The sequence below is a fragment of the Podarcis vaucheri genome, assembly GCF_965113315.1.
Source record: "Podarcis vaucheri genome assembly, chromosome: 2".
In the NCBI taxonomy this organism is placed as follows: Eukaryota; Metazoa; Chordata; class Lepidosauria; order Squamata; family Lacertidae; genus Podarcis; species Podarcis vaucheri.
In genome coordinates, this window is record NC_138760.1 from 7,250,161 (window position 1) to 7,269,702 (window position 19,542).

A 19,542-nucleotide genomic window follows, 5' to 3' on the forward strand; every position below is an offset into this window, starting at 1 on the left:
AGCAGCAGCAGGAGGCCCCATTAGCTGTGAGTGCCTGGAGGCGGTTGGAGGATGGATGGCGGCTAATGGATTGAAGTTGAATCCTGACAAGACAGAAGTACTGTTTTTGGGGGACAGGGGGCGGGCTGGTGTGGAGGACTCCTTGGTCCTGAATGGGGTAACTGTGCCCCTGAAGGACCAGGTGCGCAGCCTGGGAGTCATTTTAGACTCACAGCTGTCCATGGAGGCGCAGGTCAATTCTGTATCCAGGGCAGCTGTCTACCAACTCCACCTGGTACGCAGGCTGAGACCCTATCTGCCTGCAGACTGTCTCGCCAGAGTGGTGCATGCTCCAGTTATCTCCCGCTTGGACTACTGCAATGCGCTCTACGTGGGGCTACCTTTGAAGGTGACTCGGAAACTACAGCAAATCCAGAACGCGGCAGCTAGACTGGTGGCTGGGGGCGGCCGCCGAGACCACATGACACCGGTCCTGAAAGACCTACATTGGCTCCCAGTACGTTTCTGAGCACAATTCAAAGTGCTGGTGTTGACCTTTAAAGCCCTAAACGGCCTCGGCCCAGTATACCTGAAGGAGCGTCTCCACCTCCATCTTTTTAAATCTGTGATATTTTACTGTATTTTTGGTTTCTATGGAAGCCGCCCAGAGTGGCTGTGGAAACCCAGCCAGATGGGCGGGGTACAAATAAATAATAATAATAATAATAATAATTATTATTATTATTATTATTATTATTATTATTATTATTATTATTATTAGCTAAAGTGGTGCTTCAGGTTAAGAACAGTTTCAGGTTAAGAACAGACCTCTGGAGAGAATTAAGTACTTAATTCTGAGGTACCACTGTATTTATAAAAAGGCTAACCTATGTAAACAATTGTCCTGTGGAAATGCCTCTATGACCTGAAGACCTTCATAGCACCAGTACAGGGCACAGCTTACCACTAAGATGAGGTACTAATGAAGGTTTGTAAACATCTGTGGTGAAACACCCCTGGGGCCCAGCAGTACTTGCTATCCTATTATAATTACAACTTAGCTTTCCATAAGTCTTCAGAAACACCTGCCGATTTTAAATCAGTTTCCTCCCACCTGCTGCCCTCTAGGTGTTTTTGACTGCAACTCCCATCAGTCCCAGCCATGGGAATTGTAAAATGTCGTGCTATGAGGAAAGTTATCATGCGCCTTGTTCCTTATGAGGATCTTCCCTCACCTTTCTTAACCGGACAGGGAAGGAGGCACCATTTGGGGGTCTGCCTCAGGTGCCAAAATGTATTGGGGTGGCCTTGCCTAATGCCATTTGCCCTATACTTAACACTAACTATTTGTTGCATGTGTTTGGAAAGGGATGGGCCAAAGCGTCCTGGAATTTCCAAGTTCAGAAGGAATCCTTTGCACTGGTCCATGTCCAGAAAAGTGTATGTCTGTCTAATAGAGAATGGCAGACAAGGTTAAAAAGATGGAGATTAATATCCACAAGGGAAAATGCTTTCCTTCAGTTCCTTTGTGTCAGGGAACTGGGGGCTGAGAAGGGGGAAATGATGGTGAAATACAGAGATAAGCCTTCGATCGTAAGTAGATGCACCTCATCAAAGGGGGAGGATGACAAAGGGTTGTCAGGAAGCAATGAATCGGGGGGCAATTTCTTTCTTTTTTTTAAATAATATTTATTAAAGGTTTTAAACAATACATCACCAAACACATAAAACACCATCACCAACATACAAAAAGAAAAATAGACACAAAACAAATAGCATAATTAAATTTCAATAAGACCAAATTTCCATAACTTTTCTTTTGGACTTCCTCACATCTCTCTTTCCTGCGTTCCCATTTATGGAGTTATATTCAGCAGTTCTTCACCTTCTTTCAAATCTTATTCTGTAGTTTTCAAATATTATGTCTCCAATTTTAAACTTTATTATCAAATAATTAGAAATTTAAATTCGACATAGTATTAATCAAAGCTTCAATTTTGTTCTTATAGTTCACTTGTTTTCGTGCAACTTTCCACTAAGTTACTAATGCCAGATTATTTCCTATCCTGCATTATCTTAACATTCATACAATTTACAATGCTTTTGCAAGTAGTCCTTAAACTTTTTCCAGTCCTCTTCCACTGTCTCTTCTCCCAGGTCCTGAATCGGGGGGCAATTTCCAGGGCTTAGCTCTGCACATAAAAGAGAAAGGAAAGGGGGAGGGCTCCGGAAGTGGTTATGCTGGAGAAAACGAAAGAAACAGCCAGTCTCTGCAACTGATACCGAATGAGCCGGACGTGCTCTGAGAGCTTTGTGTGTAAATAGGAAAATGGACCTAATAAATCCTGTAAAAATGGCTGGAGTCCCAGACTCTTATCTCTTCTAGCACCCACCAATCACCCCTGACACTTTTGAAACCAATCTGGTGGAAGTGACCTTTCATCAAAGGAAGTTGTGTACATATACTCTATCACCCCTGAAGTGAGCCCTGAATGTGGGGCTAAACTAAAGAAGGGATTTGGCCCAGAAAGGCAAATTGTATGTACTTTCTTCCACCGATGACTAACACACTTTGTTTATACTCTCCAGCTCAGGTACTTACATCAACAAATTACAAATTAGGGAGAATAGCTTCTGAAACTATTAATGAGGTAGCTACAGCAGCTATTCTCCTTATATTATATTTACAAATTGCCAGCGTGTGTTGAATTTGCACCTGATACTGGAGTGCGTCTGTCAGATGTGCATCTGTCCGACTGAGAAATCAGATCAAATAATCAAATTCAAAAATTGCCCGTATTAAAAGTGCAAGATGCTGAGTGATGAAAGGGTTGGGTGGGGAATCCTAGCATTTAATGCTAAAATATTTGCAGGGACATTGTTCTGAAGCTCACAGTCATGATCCAAACCTGTGCAGTGCTCCAGTCTACACATAGGAAGCTGCCTTTTACTGAGTCAGACCACTGGTCCATCTAACTCAGTATTGCCAGTGATGGCCAAACTTGGCCCTCCAGCTGTTTTGGCACTACAACTCCCATCATCCCTAGCTAACAGGACCAGTGGTCAGGGATGATGGGAATTGTAGTCCTAAAACAGCTGGAGGACCAAGTTTGGCCATCACTGGTCTACACGGACTGGGAGCAACTCTCCAGGGGTTCAGAGAAGAGTCCCACCTGGAGATCTCGGAGACTGAACCTGGCTGGCACCTTCTGCATGCAAAGAATATGCTTGTCCACTGAGCAAATTGAGTACTGTGAGCTCTGCTGTCTGTACAAAGCACCCCGACACAGAATACAAAACCTCGCCAGTATTTTGCTGCAATTTATGGATCGGGTGGCGCTGTGGGTTAAACCACAGAGCCTAGGACTTGCCGATCATAAGGTTGGCGGTTTGAATCCCTGCGACAGTTTGAGCTCTCATTGCTTGGTCCCTGCTCCTGCCAACCTAGCAGTTCGAAAGCACATCAAAGTGCAAGTAGATAAATAGGTACCGCTCCGGCGGGAAGGTAAATGGCGTTTCCGTGCACTGCTCTGGTTCGCCAGAAGCGGCTTAGTCATGCTAGCCACATGACCTGGAAGCTGTATGCCGGCTCCCATGGCCAATAAAGTGAGATGAGCACTGCAACCCCAGAGTCGGCCACGACTGGACCTAATGGTCAGGGGTCCCTTTACCCTTTACCTTTACTATGGATCACAGCACCACTGGGCAAAGGCGTTTACTGGGCACGGAATGAGGCTTATTTACAGAAATATTTATTTTTCACCCTAACCTAAAATATTAGGGTGTTAGGAACTGGAATCAAGAGGAAGAAGAATGGTGGAGATCGTCTCCCCCCTTCTCCTGTAGCTGACAGGGAGGAGGGAGGCCAGTTTGAATTACAGCCAAGATGTGAGGGAGATAACAAGGCAGAAATTGGCGAGCTACCAAGTTACAAAGTGATAGAAGAAGCACAGGGGTACCGAGAATGCAATATAAATTGTTAACAGATGTTAAGGAAAGAGGGGCCTTTGCCCTGCCAGATTTGAAGTTGTATTATGAAGTGGTTTGCCTCTGTTGGTTAAAGGAATGGATGTTGCTAAAAAATACAGATTTGTTGGATTTAGAAGATCATGATAATAGATTTGGTTGGCACGCATATTTATGGTATAACAAAACAAAAATCCATAAAGGATTTGGTAATCATATATTTCGAAGATCTTTATGAAGTATGGGATAGGTACAAAAATTTATTAGAATGTAAAACACCATGGTGGTTATCTCCATTGGAAGCAACGAGTGTGAAAAAGATAAATATGAGTAAAAATTGGGTTACCTATGAGAAATTGTTGGGGGGGGGAGGAAATAAATGGAAAATGAAACCTTATGAGGAGGTTCAAGACTATGTGAATGATTGGTTGTACTAACACCAATTCAATGAAATGTATAAACAAAATTTTAAAGAAAAAGGATTTGATGATAAAAAAATCAAAATTTGAAATAGAAATATTAAACAATGAATGTAAAATAATATCTAAAATGTATAAAATACTATTGGAATGGCATTTGAAAGATGAGGAAGTGAAATCGTTAATGATACATTGGGCAAAAGACTTTGGATATAATATATAGCTTGAAGAATGGGAAAGGTTGTGGAATAAAAGGATAAAATTTACAGCCTGTAATGCTTTGAAAGAGAATATTATGAAAATAATGTATAGATGGTATATTAGACCAGTGAAATTAGCTAAAATGCATAAGACAAATAATAAATGTTGGCAATGTAAAGAAAAAGAAGGAACATTTTATCATATGTGGTGGGAATGTAAAAAAGTAAAGAACTTCTGATAAATGATATATAATGAGATGAAAAAGACATTGAAATATACAATTTTTTAAAAAACCAGAAGCATTTTTACTTGGTATTATAGGTCAGGACATTAATAGGCAAGATATTAAATTGTTTTTATATGCAACAACTGCGGCAAGAGTATTGTTAGCCCAGAAACGGAAACAAGAAGAAATTCCGACGAAAGAAGAATGGCAGACGAAAATAATGGACTATGCAGAATTGGACAAAATGACAGGAAGGATTCGAAACCTGTGGGGCCAGAGATTTACAGAAGATTGGAAGATTGGAGATTTACAGAAGATTGAACTATTTGAAAAGCAATTGTAACCAACAAATTGCGCTAGTAGGACTACAAGAAGTTTTGTAAGGAGGAATATATGAAGTGCTACAAAATAGATAAAGAATAGAGATATTGGTTATGAGTTTTAAATATAACAGGGAAAATAAGAAATGTATACTAAAAGATTAGATTGGAAAATTTTCAGACAGGACTGATGGAAGTCAAAAAAATTTGAATAAGATGTAAAAATATGTTTAATTACTATTGAAAATGGTATGTTTAAAAACAACAACACACACACACACACACACACACACATATATATACCACCTAGATTTTTGGAGGAAGAAAACAAGAAAAAAAATATTCTGAATCTCAGAAGCCAGAACAGCAAGAGGGATCGCTGCGCAGCAAAAGCAGCAATCCCTCTTGCTGTTCTGGCTTCAGGGATAGCTGCACAGCCTGCATTGGCTCCATAAGACACACAAATTTCCCCTTACTTTTTAGGAGGGAAAAAGTGAGTCTTATACAGCAGAAAATACGGTATATATATGAAGAAGCATGGGGGTAGATAGCCCAGCCAGCGGACGCTTCATTAGACAGCATAGACAATCCGCAGTCTCCTAGATTCTAGAACACAACATTAGTTAAGGGTGCAAGAGCAACAAACGCAGAGACATTTAACCACGGGGGGCCTCCATAGGGTCAGGTGCTGTTAGGAAAGAAGGAAGGAGTGGGTGGGAGCCAGAGTGAGCAAATTCATTATGTAGGAATGACCGGAATTCTTTGTCTTTTACCGCGATGACTGAATAATTCATTCATAAGAACTTTCTTATTTCCTCCCTGCCTCTTGGTGCCATCGGGGGTGGGGGGAGGCAGGGCATTCCTCAAGCCTAACATAGGGTGTTATTGCTTTATACGTCTTGTTGGTGTTATTATTTCCCCCCTCTCTGTTGGTGTGTAAAAACGGAAAGGAAAGGACCCCTAGATGGCTAAGTCCGGTCAAAGGCAACTCTGGGGTTGCAGCGTTCACCTCGCTTTCAGACAGAGGGAGCTGGTGTTTGTCCACAGACAGCTTTCTGGGTCACGTGGCCAGCATGCCTAAACCACTTCTGGTGCAAGGGAACACCACGACGGAAACCAGAGCGCATGGAAATGCTGTTTACCTTCCCGCCACAGCAGTACCTATCTATCTACTTGCACTGGCGTTCTTTCGAACTGCTAGGTTGGCAGAAGCTGGGACAGAGCAATGGAAGGTCACCCCACTACACGGATTCAAACCACTGACTTTCCGATCGGCAAGCCCAAGAGGCACAGTGGTTTAGACAACAGTGCCACCCACGTATTTTATGAATCATAGTGTCCCGCCACAGATAATGGGTGGGATATAAATTAGAGAGATTCATAGATGTTCTGCACACATAGCAGAGCATCCCCACTGCATACATCATGGAGTACCCTTCAACTCGTAGAGCAGACCTTGCACACATAGTGCTCACTGGAGGTGCACCATGCAGAATGAAGCCACTGGCCCTGGTAATCCAGCTTCATGCAAGCACCGTAGCAATTGCTGCGCATGGGTACCCCTGGCCTGATTGGCAATCATGCCAGTCATCTCTTTGGGGTAGGGAAAATCGGAAAGGTGACCTACACCACTCAGCTCCTCCACTTCACCAGATTATCCGTCTTCTTGCTCATTATCTGAACAGGGCCATGCATGTCTGGTCTTGGCAGCTGGACAAGGTCAGGAACTGTTTGTACAGTGTCATTTTTCTTTAACTAGCTATAACCACAGTGCAGAACAGTACCAGTTACTGTCTAATCTGACGCTTGAAGGACCACTTCACAAATGACATTTTATGGGTGTTCACCTTTCTTTAAGTATACACCTAAAAATGTAAAGTGTGATCACAACAAATGCAGTGGTATCTCAGGTTAAGAACTTAATTCATTCTGGAGGTCTGTTCTTAACCTGAAACTGTTCTTAACCTGAGGTACCATTTTAGCTAATTTCTGTTCTCATCCTGAAGCAAAGTTCTTAACTCGAGGTACTATTTCTGGGTTAGCGGCATCTGTAACCAGAAGCGTCTGTAACCTGAAGCATCTGTAACCCGAGGTACCACTGTACATGTTTGCAAACATCCAGATTGTACAGAAACACTCTCCATGGAGGTTCCACTGTCTGTAACTTCTTGTGGAGTATGCAGTCCATGGAAAACCCAAGTTTGCCTTTGCACCAGGTGGTTCGAAGGGGACGATCACCCGAAAAGGAGGAGGAATGCGGCCAAGTTATTTGCGTGAACATTTGTATGTCAGTGTCAAGTGTCAAGTTTTCCCCAAGCATTTTAATTAACGTTCCTTGTTCCCCTGTTCCTTCAGCAGGGGGTAAATTACCTGTTTACAGTACTTCAAAGTGTCTTTGTAAACATTAATTCATATTTACTTCGTATATTGAAGGTGCAAAGTGTCAAAAGAAATATATTATTATAAAAATTAACATGTGTCACGTAAAAAAAGGCATTTGCAGAGCATCGGTCACAGAGCACACATTCATTCATATCCATCTGCATTCATCTTTCTCTCCACAGCTACTCCTTCATCTATTGAAATCCTTGTCATACATGGGCCAGTCCCCCCTCCTACATAAAGAGCATGTCAGGTGAGACATGTTCATCAACCCAACAGAGACAAATTAATGACGAGCGCAGGTGGCAGTGGTGCCAGCTTGAATAAATGGGGGGGGGAGGTAAGCCCCACCCCACATAATTGATCACACACACTATTTGAATGCCAATGCCCTTCAACTTTGGAGGGGCACCTCCCTCAAATATTTTATGGGAGGCATAGTAGTTGGCTTCTATGGCAGTTGGCAATTGTCACAGTCCAGTCCACCCATTTAACAATGGTGAGAACAACATCACAGATGGAAACTTGGAGATTGGCATGCAAAACCAAGGTAGGAAGAAGGAAGCATTTTAGATTCTTGCAGTGCCTTTGCCCTCAAGGAATTTCATTTGTATCATGCTAATTCTGACAAAAGATTAGCGAATCAGTTCATCAAGGAAAACATCTTCCAAATCAAATTTTGCCAAAAGGGCATTTTAAAAAGTGTTTCCTGTGCCACACTGTTTACTGTTTGTCCAGCACTTTTTAACTTCATCCTTTAGCCTGTGGAGGTCAATGTCTTGCTGCCAGGCAAGGCAAACCCCGCAATATCCTAAATTACCACTGCAAATTTCAGAAAATCTGCCTGACTAGTCAGCTGCATATAAGGAGTAGCTCTAGGTCTTGCATCAAAGGAGCTCCTTCTGCTGCTCTCCTTCTGTGCACCCCATTGTCCTTTTAGTCCTTCTCAGACGGAGCCAACATGATGAGCCAACAGTTCTTCACCTCTTCTCCTCGAAGATGTTTTACCTCTGCCTCCTCTGGTGGAGGCAGCGGAAGGATCAGAATCAGCGAGGCATCCACCTGCCAACCTATTGCCACCAAGGAAGGAAGGGGAAACACCAGCAAAAGTTTCCATAACTTTGGTGGAAGACTTCAGATTTCTTGCTGTGTGGGCCAGGAGAGAAGTAGCTATGGAAAGGATATGGAAGCAGGACAAGTGGTGGGCCACAGCATACTTGCAAGGGGCTTTGGACATAGAAGCACAACAAGTCCTTCTGCCAGCTGTAGAAGTGATAGGATCCGCGAGGTCTCCATTAACAAGCATCTCTTGGAACCTCTCTGCCTGGGGGTCGATCCGCATGACCATCAAGTAAAAGCACTGGAGAAGGAGCAACTAAAGGACCTCAACAATCAGTTTGCTTGCTTCATTGACAAGGTGAGATGATTCCATTAATGATGATGGGGATGATCCCAGACAGAAGGGACTGCACACATGTGGCTGAACAATAAGATATTTCAAGCAGAGTTAGAGTTCTAATTAATTCTGCTGCCACATTAAGTGATATGTTTGCAGAGAGCAAATTTTGAATCATGCCTGGAGACTTTGAAGGATAAGGCCTGATTCACACCTGTACACTTGGCAGCAGAATGTGTGAATTGACTCAATTGAAATGTGCTGTGTTTGTGGATGATCGTGTGCTAAGAGTTCTGTCCATGGTGTTTACATCTCTCCATAGAAGGCTTGTGTTATTGCTTGCTAGATTGCAGCATACCTAGCAGTCTTGAAATTTAGCTCCAAGATTTCTCGGGACAAAGCTGTCCAGTGGTAAAACATGTGCTTGCTTCGGCAGCACATATACTAAAATTGGTAAAACAAAGTATTGTGTAAGCACCATGCCATTTTTCAGCATAGCCACACTACAAACTCATATGGGAGGGAGGTTACTGGTTTGTTTTTGTTTTATTATATATTTTATGTTCTCATTTTGTATTTTTATGCTGTGAACCACTCTGTGATCTTTGAATGAAGGGTGGTATGCAAATTTAATGCTAGTAGTAGTAGTAGTAGTAGTAGTAGTAGTAGTAGTAGTACAACCTCTGTGACAGCCCATTCACAGCTGGTTAGAACATGGTGTTCAGGGAAGACACAAGATTTGCCCACCTTGGAAGAATGGCGGATGCAAGTAATAGACTACATGGAGTTGGCAGAAATGACTGGCAGAATCCGAGACCTGGGAGAAGAATTAGTGGAAGAGGACTGGAAGAAGTTTAAGGACTACCTGCAGAAACATTGTAAAGTTTATGAATGTTAAAATGATGTTGGATTTGGAAATAATATGGCATTAGTGATATAGTTTTTAAAAAAAGTACGCAAAAAGGCTAAAGAAAAGGGTGAAAAACTAAAGTTATATTATGTCGAAAGTCAATAACATTTTAAAGGTGTTTATGTACAAGGAGGAAAGATTGGAGACATAATAGATTGAATCTAATAATCAGAAATGAGATCTGAAAGAGGGTTAGGATTTGCTGTATTTGATTGGGTAAAGAGGAACACAAAAAAGGGAGGTGTGAGGAAGTCAAGAAAGGAAGCTAACTAAATATGATTCTAAAAGTTGGAGTTTTTATGTTTTATACTTTGTTGGGAGGAATCTTATTTTTTCTTCTTTTTGTATTTTATTGTTCTGACTTGTCTTATATGCTTCTTTGATTATGTTCTGTTTCTTTTCACTTTTGTGGTAGTTATGTGTGTTTTTTGTGTAAAATTTAATAAATATATTAAAAAGAAAGAACATGGTGTTCAGTTGGTTAGAACATGGGGCTAATAATGCCAAGGCTGCAGGTTTGATCCCCATGTGGGACAGTTGCATATTCCTCATTGCAAAGGGTTGGACTAGGTGACCCTCAGGGTCCCTTCCAACTCTACAGTTCTGTGATTCTATGATCACACCCCATCATGAAGAGGATGGGTAGCTTTTTCTAAGCCCACAGCTTTTCCCTTCCTGGCTAACTGTGGCTTGGGAGGGCAATTCTGATCTGGTTCAAGGCTGTAGCGGAAGCAGAAATGGGTAGACAGTATACTTTATTCAATATACAGTGGACACAGGAAAATACAGGCCTTTTTTGTGGTGGCCCCTCGCTTGTGGAATGCTCTCCCCAGGGAGACTTGCCTGACACCTTTGTTACATTTATTTTGGTGCCAGGCCAAATAATTCCTCTTCTCCCAGAATCTATGGTCTTTTAAACAGTGGGGCAGGGGTACGGTTTTTGTTTGTTACTATGTTACACATTTTTTTGTGGGTTTTCATATTTTAAATTTCTGTGTGATCCTCAGATGACGGGCAGTATAGAAATTTTAACAACACCATAGGTGGTGAGAAGGGTGTGGCTGAGGTGTTTTCATGAAAAAATGGATTAGAGTACACTTAGAACCATAATGTAAGATTTCGATTATATACGTGAGATATATCATTTGAGTCACTTCCATAATGGTTTTGTGGTTATATTTTGTATTTAAAAACAACAACCAAGTATATATTCAGCACCTAACAGCGAATCCCGTAGCAGCAAAATGCAGACTCATTCATGCATTTATTTGCTGTCGAAAGTTGCAACAGCTTCACGGCAACTGGCCTCTTTGCTTTTCTTGCTTGGATTTCAGGTCAGATCCTTGGAACAGAAGAACCAGGTGCTGGTCACCAAATGGAAGCTGCTGAAGAACCAGACGGTTCCCACCGTTCGGAAAGATCTCAAGCCTTTATGTGAAAATTTCCTCAGTAAGCTGAGGAAAAAACTGGACTGCTTATTGTGCGAGAAGCAGAAGCTCGAAAACCAACAAAAAACAATTCACAGCATGGTTGAGGAGAACCGATGCAAGTAAGTTAACCTCTCGAGGCAGAGCCCATGTTCACAGCCAGCTCCTTACACTTAGTGAGCCAAGAGTGGTGGCAGACCTTACATGGCCTGAACTCCACAGAACTAGGAGTGCAGTGGGGGAAGGCTTTCACTCTGCGTTTTAAGGTGAGCCTATCTAATTTGTGGACCCCAAAACAACAGATGAACTGGGGAGTTGTTGTTGTTTTAGTCGTGTCCGACTCTTCGTGACCCCATGGACCAGAACACGCCAGGCACTCCTATCTTCCACTGCCTCCCACAGTTTGGTCAGACTCATATTTGTAGCTTCGAGAACACTGTCCAACCATCTTGTCCTCTGTCGTCCCCTTCTCCTTGTGCCCTCCATCTTTCCCAACATCAGGGTCTTTTCCAGGGAGTCTTCTCTTTTCATGAGGTGGCCAAAGTTTGGAGCCTCAGCTTCAAGATCTGTCCTTCCAGTGAGCACTCAGGGCTGATTTCCTTCAGAATGGAGAGGTTTGATCTTCTTGCAGTTCATGGGACTCTCAAGAGTCTCCTCCAACACCATAATTCAAAAGCATCAATTCTTCGGTGATCAGCCTTCTTTATGGTCCAGCTGAGGAGAGGGAGGGTTAAATCCCCACTCAGCCATTAAGCTCACTGGGTGGCCCTCGGCCACTCACTTCTTTTCATGGTTGTTAAGGGGATTAAACAACCTAGCAGTTAGAAAGCACATCAAAGTGCAAGTAGATAAATAGATACCACTCTGGCGGGAAGGTAAACTGCGTTTCCATTCGCTGCTCTGGTTCGCCAGAAGCGGCCCAGTCATACTGGCCACATGACCTGGAAGCTGTCTGCGGACAAAAGCCGGCTCCCTCAGCCTATAGAGTGAGATGAGCGCCAACCCCAGAGTCATTCGCGACTGGACCTAATGGTCAGGAGTACCTTTATCTTTAAGGGGATTAAATGAGAGGGAGAACTCTGAGCTACTTGGAGAAATAGTGGGACATGAATGCAATAAAACAACATAAGTAGAATGCTGCTTTCTGTCCATTCCTAGCTAGAACTAGATGTTATGGCTGAAAACAACAGCCTTGCATCTCTTATCTGTCTCCCTCCAGTCACATGAAATTAAACATGTGACACAAGGACCTTGTGATTACCTCCCACTCCCCATTACAATCCAATGGCTGCTTCCTATGAATTTGCCACATGATAACATCATGCCATTTTCCCCCAACACGGCATGGAATGTGAAGTGGGCTTCAAATATTGAAGGAACAGTGAGATCAATATTTAGTTTAGCTTAGTTTCTTATATCGCCTGGCTCTGTGGAAAACCTGCTTGATATTTGCTCTGATTCAGTGGTAAAATGTGGGTTTTTCCTGGGGGAAAGCGTTGGGACAAGGTCTGACACAGACCAGGAAAGCCCAGACCTGTGGCACAAAAGGAAGTATGGATGAGGGATCAGAGCTGGGACAATGACATAGCTCCTTCAATGGATGGCACTACCTTCATGTTCTTAACAGGTGAAGGGGGCTTAAGCGTTGCTGGAAAGCAGGGGAGAGAATGGGATGTGGCATTTTCAGTTTGGGCAACAGCCCTTAACCTGTCATTTAACATCTAAAGCATGTCAGAAACCAGGCTGAAACCTTCCCTCTCCATAGTGCCACCTCGGGCATTTGTACTTTTGCAAGAGAGTGCAATCCTCAAACCTGTCATTGACCAAATAATTCTACTAGTCCTGTGGTGTTTTAACTAAACTTAAATGTATGTATGTTCTTTTCCCCTGAAACACTGACCTTCAAAACCGTCAAGTACAATCTTGGAAAAGATTTGTTGTCTAGATGCATGCATACCCAAATAAGTTGAGATGTATGCTACTTAAAAAGTGATATAATTTGTTCTGTTCCCAGTTCCTTCTTCTTTTCATCCTGGTTTCTACAGCACAGGATTAATGGTTCCTGACACATTTTAATTATGTGTTGCATGAAAATGCATGTCATAAAGACTGCGTGACTGGTTGATAGGCTTTGTTTTGGTCTGATGTCAAATTGTTTCAGGAGGGGGCAATTTTGACTGGAGGATTGGCAGAAGAAGAGGTCAAAAGTGCTTAACCCTTTTCATGCCAGTCCAGCCACTAAAAACAACACCCCCAAGCTCCCCACCCCCCATGGAGGGTTACAGACATTTTTACACTCTGGGGTTAATAAAACACTGTGGGGTTAATAAAAGCAGCTTGGGGAAAGGGGATGTGGAAGAGAAAAGAGGCCAGCAAATAATGGGATTTGATTACCTCCTCCTTTTGCTGTCCCTGCTGTTTCTTGGTTCAAAATTCCCCCATCCTGAACTGCTTTTCTTTACATCAAATGACCATTGGTGCTTTGTACATGTGGTTAAGTGTAATCCATGCTTGTTTATTGTGTTTGGATAAAGTGTTTCTCTTTCCTCCTCTTTCTCTCTCTCCCTCTCAAATCCTGCAAGATATGAAGAAGAGCTGAACAGACGAACAAATACAGAAAATGAGTTTGTCTTGCTCAAGCAGGTGAGTGATATAGGTAGGCCTGCACAGTAAAATGTCCATGCCAGCACAGAATGAGGAATACAGTGGGGATTTCTAGATTTACACATTTTAATTTTAATTTACATAATAAAGGCAACTGGGGGCATTGAACATCAGCAAGGAACTGCAGTCAAGTCCAGGTTGTGATGAACATCTCTAGCCTCAGTCACACTTACCTTTTGTCCCATGCTTTCTAGGTACAGAGCTACACTTTCCTGATCCAAGTCCACTTTCCCCAGGAAAACCTGTTCTTTAATCTTGAATCAGAATAAAAAATGGCAATTTGGGTTTCCCACAAATTGGGGGGGGGGGAGAGAGAGAAGCATTCAGACGTGGTCCAGAAAACCACAGACCTGTGCCTAGAAAGTGCAGAGGAAAATTGGTGTGGATGAGCCCCCTGTTACATTCACACTTTCCATTTTTTAGGTGTACACATTTAAAAGAACATTATTATCAGCATTTTAAAAACATAAATGTGGGGAGAGGTCCTAAGGAGCAATTCTTAAAGCCACTGCAGTCCTCCGTTTTTTCTTGGACTCTAGCTTCCATCAGTCACAGCCAGTCAATGGTCAGGGATTATGGAAACTGTAGTTCTACAGCTATAGTACACAGGTTCCCCACCCTGTACTATAGGATGCTTTGGGGGCAGTTGTTTCTTGTTCCAAATTGCTGGGAGAGGTAGTAGGAGAGATGGGAATGATATAGCCTGCCATAATTCAGCATGAACACAATGTTGATACCGAAGACCGAACATTCCTATTGAACTTCAAAAATGTATCAGCGTGGAGAAATGGAGGGCCGAAAAAATGTTCATCACTTGATTTCTCATTGCCACTTGCAGCTGATGTCTTCAAGAGATGGAGATACATGTAACAAGCAGCCAGCCTCGTTTGATTGAAAGAAAAGGCATTTGATAAACACAGATGTCCTAGTAAAGTACATACCTGGATAACCTCTTTTTGGCTATATCACTCCATTAAGGAACCATCAGATATTTCCTTATAATCACAAATTGTACGGTCTTGTTGAAAAACATGGCGAAAGGGCTCCATTGCTATCTGGAACTCTGAAATTGCAGGGAACTCAGCCTAAGCATATAAACTTCTACGGATGGATACATGTTACAAACATGCATTTCAGTGTGTGTGGGAAAGTCTTAAATATTAATTGGTGCATAAATGCTATAAAATAAATAAATAGTGTTGGCTTTGGAATGGCATGAGAATTAAATCTCAGGTTTTCTCCCCTAGAAAGTTGATGCTGGATATGAACATCAGAAGGAACTGGAAATGAAGAAGGAGCTACTGAAAGAGACTGTAGAATTCCTGAGAGCTTTCTTTGCAGAGGTCTGTTAAGATAAGTTGCAGCATAAAAAGCTGTTGTTACCCTTCAATTCAGATATTTTAATTGTGCATCTCTGGGAAATCAGGTGCCAAGATGCCAAGAATTGAACCATGGACCTTTTGCATGCCCAATAGTGGAGCTATGGATCTTGATCCTTTCCTACTATAGGCAATGCTATTCATTTCAACACAGGAGTCCTACTGGTTCCGTTGACTTTTGTTCTAAGCAATCTACTTTGGATCACAATGTTTAGATCTGTGTGACTATCTTTTCAGATAGAATACTGGGTGCAGGAGTTTACCCAACACAGAGCTACAATTCCCAGCACCCTTAAAAAACTATAGTTTCCACATTTTTTCGGGAGGTGTTTTAAATGTGTATCATTTCAACAAAATGATATGTGAATCTCATCAATTGCTCCAAACAAGACACGTAAGTTAGCTTTGGTCCTGCACCTCGGGATAGTTTTACAATTTTTTATGTGCCGTAAGCCACCCAGAGTGGCTGGGGAAACCCAGCCAGATGGGCGGGGTATAAATAATAAATTTATTAGTATTATTATTATAGTTTGCTGTTGCTTTCTCTACTGCTGGGCACTAAGATGTCACTCAAATTCTGTGTAACCTGCAGGAACGCACTGTGCTGGACTGTCAACTTTATGATACATCTGTGGTTGTCAGCATGGACAACAGCAGAGGCCTAGACATGGATGCCCTGATCCAGCACATTGAAAGATGGTATCAGAACATCGCACTAAGAAGCAAAGAAGAAGCTAATATCTTTTACAAGAGGCAGGTATGACCAGGAGACATGGAATGGGTTGAGATACTTATTTATTTATTTGATTTCTATACCGCTTTAGATTTTTAATAAAAACCTCAAAGCGGTGTACAGCATATTAAATCAATAAATCAATAAAACAAGAGCCGGGTGATGTTCCTCTGGTCTCATGAGGAGCCTCTTTTGTAGGGCTGGTGAGTGTGGGCCCAGCCCCCTAAGCCAGGTGGAAAGGGCTTTGCGGGGAGCAGCCTTCACCCCTCACAGCCAGGTGATGTTATTTCAGAATCTCAACATCACTCTTCTTCTTTTTAAAGGAATCTAGATAATATAGGAAACCATACCCTAGATTTTCAGCAATTTGATTTGCACATCCTTGCTTGCCAACTTCTAGCTGTCAGATTTCTCAATAAATAGAAAAACTCTGCTGTTCTATCCATTTGTTAAGATCAGTGCAATGAAATGACTGCCAGGTCCACATATTGATAATCTAAAGCCATAGATTACTCTTCAGTTAATCAGAAGATTGTGGCATAGTTTTTATATAGTCCCTGGGGGCCAGGGGCACCTCAGGCCTGGGTGTCAAATGTGGCTCTCCAAGCCCCTCTGTTTAGCCCTCTCCCCAGTCCATGCCTCACATTGACCCTGCTTCACTGCCTCCTCAAGTGCTCATGTCCAGACAGAGGCATCTTTGAATCATGACAGTGCATTTTGTTTGCATGGATGGAGGATAGAGAGGTAAGTTGATTGTAATGTCACCTATTTACAAAGGTAATTGTCATAGGCATTGCTCCACCCATTTTTGCCTCTGGCCTCTGGGAGATTATCCACAAAGGACTGTGACCCTCTGGCTAACAAGGATCCCCCCCCTCCGACATAGCCAATGAGGGGGGAGCCATCACTGCCTCTCTCCCAATATTTAAGCATGAAGTTGTACCTCTGCTCTTCTTTCTTCTCTCTGAATATTAGATTGAGGATCTCCAGAACAAACGATACAAGTTCCATGGAAACCTGGAAAAAAACAACAATGAAATTACTGAGCTAAAACGGGTGATACAGATAATGCAGATCCAGACAGATAACGAGAAGAAGAAGGTGAGGAAGCTCTTGTGTTCCCTGGTCCAAGTCAGTCCTGGTTTGGTGGGAGTGTCAGACCTTAAGGCCTGCCTTTACAAACTGGAGGACACAACTTATTGGCTTTTCTATGGTACCACTAATGGTTTGTAACCATATGCTACTTAAAGGTGTTTCTGAAATTTGTATTTCCTGAAAAAGAAACATGGGACACATTCATGACATTCATTACAAATATGAGAGATGTATTACAATCCCATAAATTCTTCTCTGGCTCAGGTTTTAATCTGAACTGGAGAAGAACTCAACTCCTTTTCCCCTCCATGCACCCAGCCCCTAACCCCTGTTTGACATGCATAGTCTTCCAAGAAGCAACTCTAGGCAGGGGAATGGGGAGGCGACCAGATTCAGCAGCCAGGTAAGCAGGTGAAAGGGGAGAGGAAGGAGGTTTGGAAGTCTATAGGTGGGTAGGTGGGTGAGTGGGAAGAAGAGTTGTGGTGGGTGAGCAGCAGCTTCAAAGCTCACAGGAATGCAGGATAAGACTCTGATCCCTGATCAGAGTCTTAGTGGGGTCCTTATTAATTCAGATTAGCTCCACCTGACCACTGGCAGTGCTGGTTGAGGCTAATGGTAGTTTGTAATCCAACATATCTGAAGGGTGTTGGGTTAGGGAGCTAGGATATTTCCCATTTTCCAGTTTTGGGCAGAAATCACTTAGCTTGTTTCAAGCCAAACCAAATGAGACCGGGAGAACATATCTATCACTAATTCAGTTAGTCCCTGAGCTGAAACAACCAGGGATGATTATTAGGAGTCACTTTTGTCCCCATGAAAAGGACTCACCTACCAGGTGATTTTTGCATCACTTTGCATGACCTGAGGGTGCATCCTACCCAACACTCCTCTCTAGGGAGTTCAGCAACAGGGGCAGGCAGATTATCTTTCTGGGAACACCTTCTCCCTTAGTGATCTTGTTGTTAAAGAGCCTGTGATAAGATCCTAGGAAATTCCTGGTTGCCCAGAATTGCTGTTGGAGTGGGAAGGCGGAAAGGGACTGACTCCAATATGGAGTAATATTGATGTTACATTTGGACAATGCTCTCCCATATTTTGCAGGTTGCTTCTCTCCAGGCAGCCATTGGTGACACTGAAAAACAAGGTGACCATTCTCTTAAAGATGCCCAGGAAAAGGAACAAGAGCTCCAGAATCGCCTGCAGGATTCCAAGGACAGATTAGCTGGCCTCTTGAAGGATTATCATGAACTCATGAATACCAAACTGGCCCTTGATATTGAGATTGCTGCATACAAGACATTACTGGAAGGAGAAGAGAACAGGTGAATGCAATATATGGCATCTCTAGATAGTAAGGATTCTGTTTGTATTTCCAAGTTTTGGAGCAATTCACCTACACATGCCATACCCTCCAAAATTTTCAAGCCAAATCCAGGGCACCATATTCCTGGTTTTTATCACGAGAGCAGGGCAGCAATTTTGGTTGCGAAGCATTTTTTTCCAGGCATGGCACCCAAAAACATCCATTTGGGGGCACTGCACAAGACCACTGTCCAAAAAAGTCCTTTCTTTGGGGGGAAATCACATCGTGAAATTGCACTGAATACTAAGTATATAAATACCAAGTTCTCTTATTAATAATTTAGTAAAGGTAAAGGGACCCCTGACCATTAGGTCCAGTCGTGGCCGACTCTGGGGTTGCAGCGCTCATCTTGCTTTATTGGCCAAGGGAGCCGGTGTACAGCTTCCAGGTCATGTGGCCAGCATGACTAAGCCGCTTCTGGCGAACCAGAGCAGCACACGGAAACACCGTTTACCTGCCTGCTGGAGTGGTACCTATTTATCTACTTGCACTTTGATGTGCTTTTAAACTGCTAGGTTGGCAGGAGCAGGGACCAAGCAACGGGAGCTCACCCCGTCACGGGAAATTGAACTGCCGACCTTCTGATCGGCAAGTCCTAGGCTCTGTGGTTTAACCCACAGCGCCACCCGCCTAGTAGCAAATAGCTACAGCTGTGAGCAGCACTGAGATCTACAGATAAAGGGTACTATACAAATTTACCAAATACAGTGGTACCTCTGGTTGCGAACGGGATCCGTTCCGGAGCCCCGTTCACAACCTAAAAGGAATGCAACCTGCGTCTGTACGTCTGCGCACGTGTGGGTTGCGATTCACCGCTTCCGCGCATGTGTGTGATGTCATTTTGCGCGTCTGCATATGCGCGAGCAGCGAAACCTGGAAGTAACCCTTTCCGGTACTTCCAGGTTGCCGCAGGACGCAACCTGAAAAGACGTAACCTGAACCGAACGTAACAAGAGGTATGACTGTAGTAATAATAAACAAGTCATTGAAACATTGCAAATGGGTCATTGGCAACAGATTTTCCTTTAAAAATGATGGGATTTCCCCTGGGAAGCATAAATTCACATTGGATTATGTGGGGC

General features: G+C 42.9%; 1 protein-coding gene across 1 annotated transcript; it reads left to right on the forward strand.

The window, feature by feature from the left end:
* Positions 1-8,454: 8,454 nt before the first annotated feature.
* Positions 8,455-18,423, forward strand: LOC309527481 (keratin, type II cytoskeletal 75-like; the record flags this gene model as incomplete). Its single annotated transcript, XM_082214314.1, has 7 exons — positions 8,455-8,910; positions 11,134-11,348; positions 13,809-13,869; positions 15,138-15,233; positions 15,862-16,026; positions 16,978-17,103; positions 18,199-18,423. 7 exons carry the CDS (start codon positions 8,455-8,457, stop codon positions 18,421-18,423), a joined length of 1,344 nt encoding a protein of 447 aa, XP_082070440.1.
* Between the last annotated feature and the right edge of the window lie 1,119 nt (positions 18,424-19,542).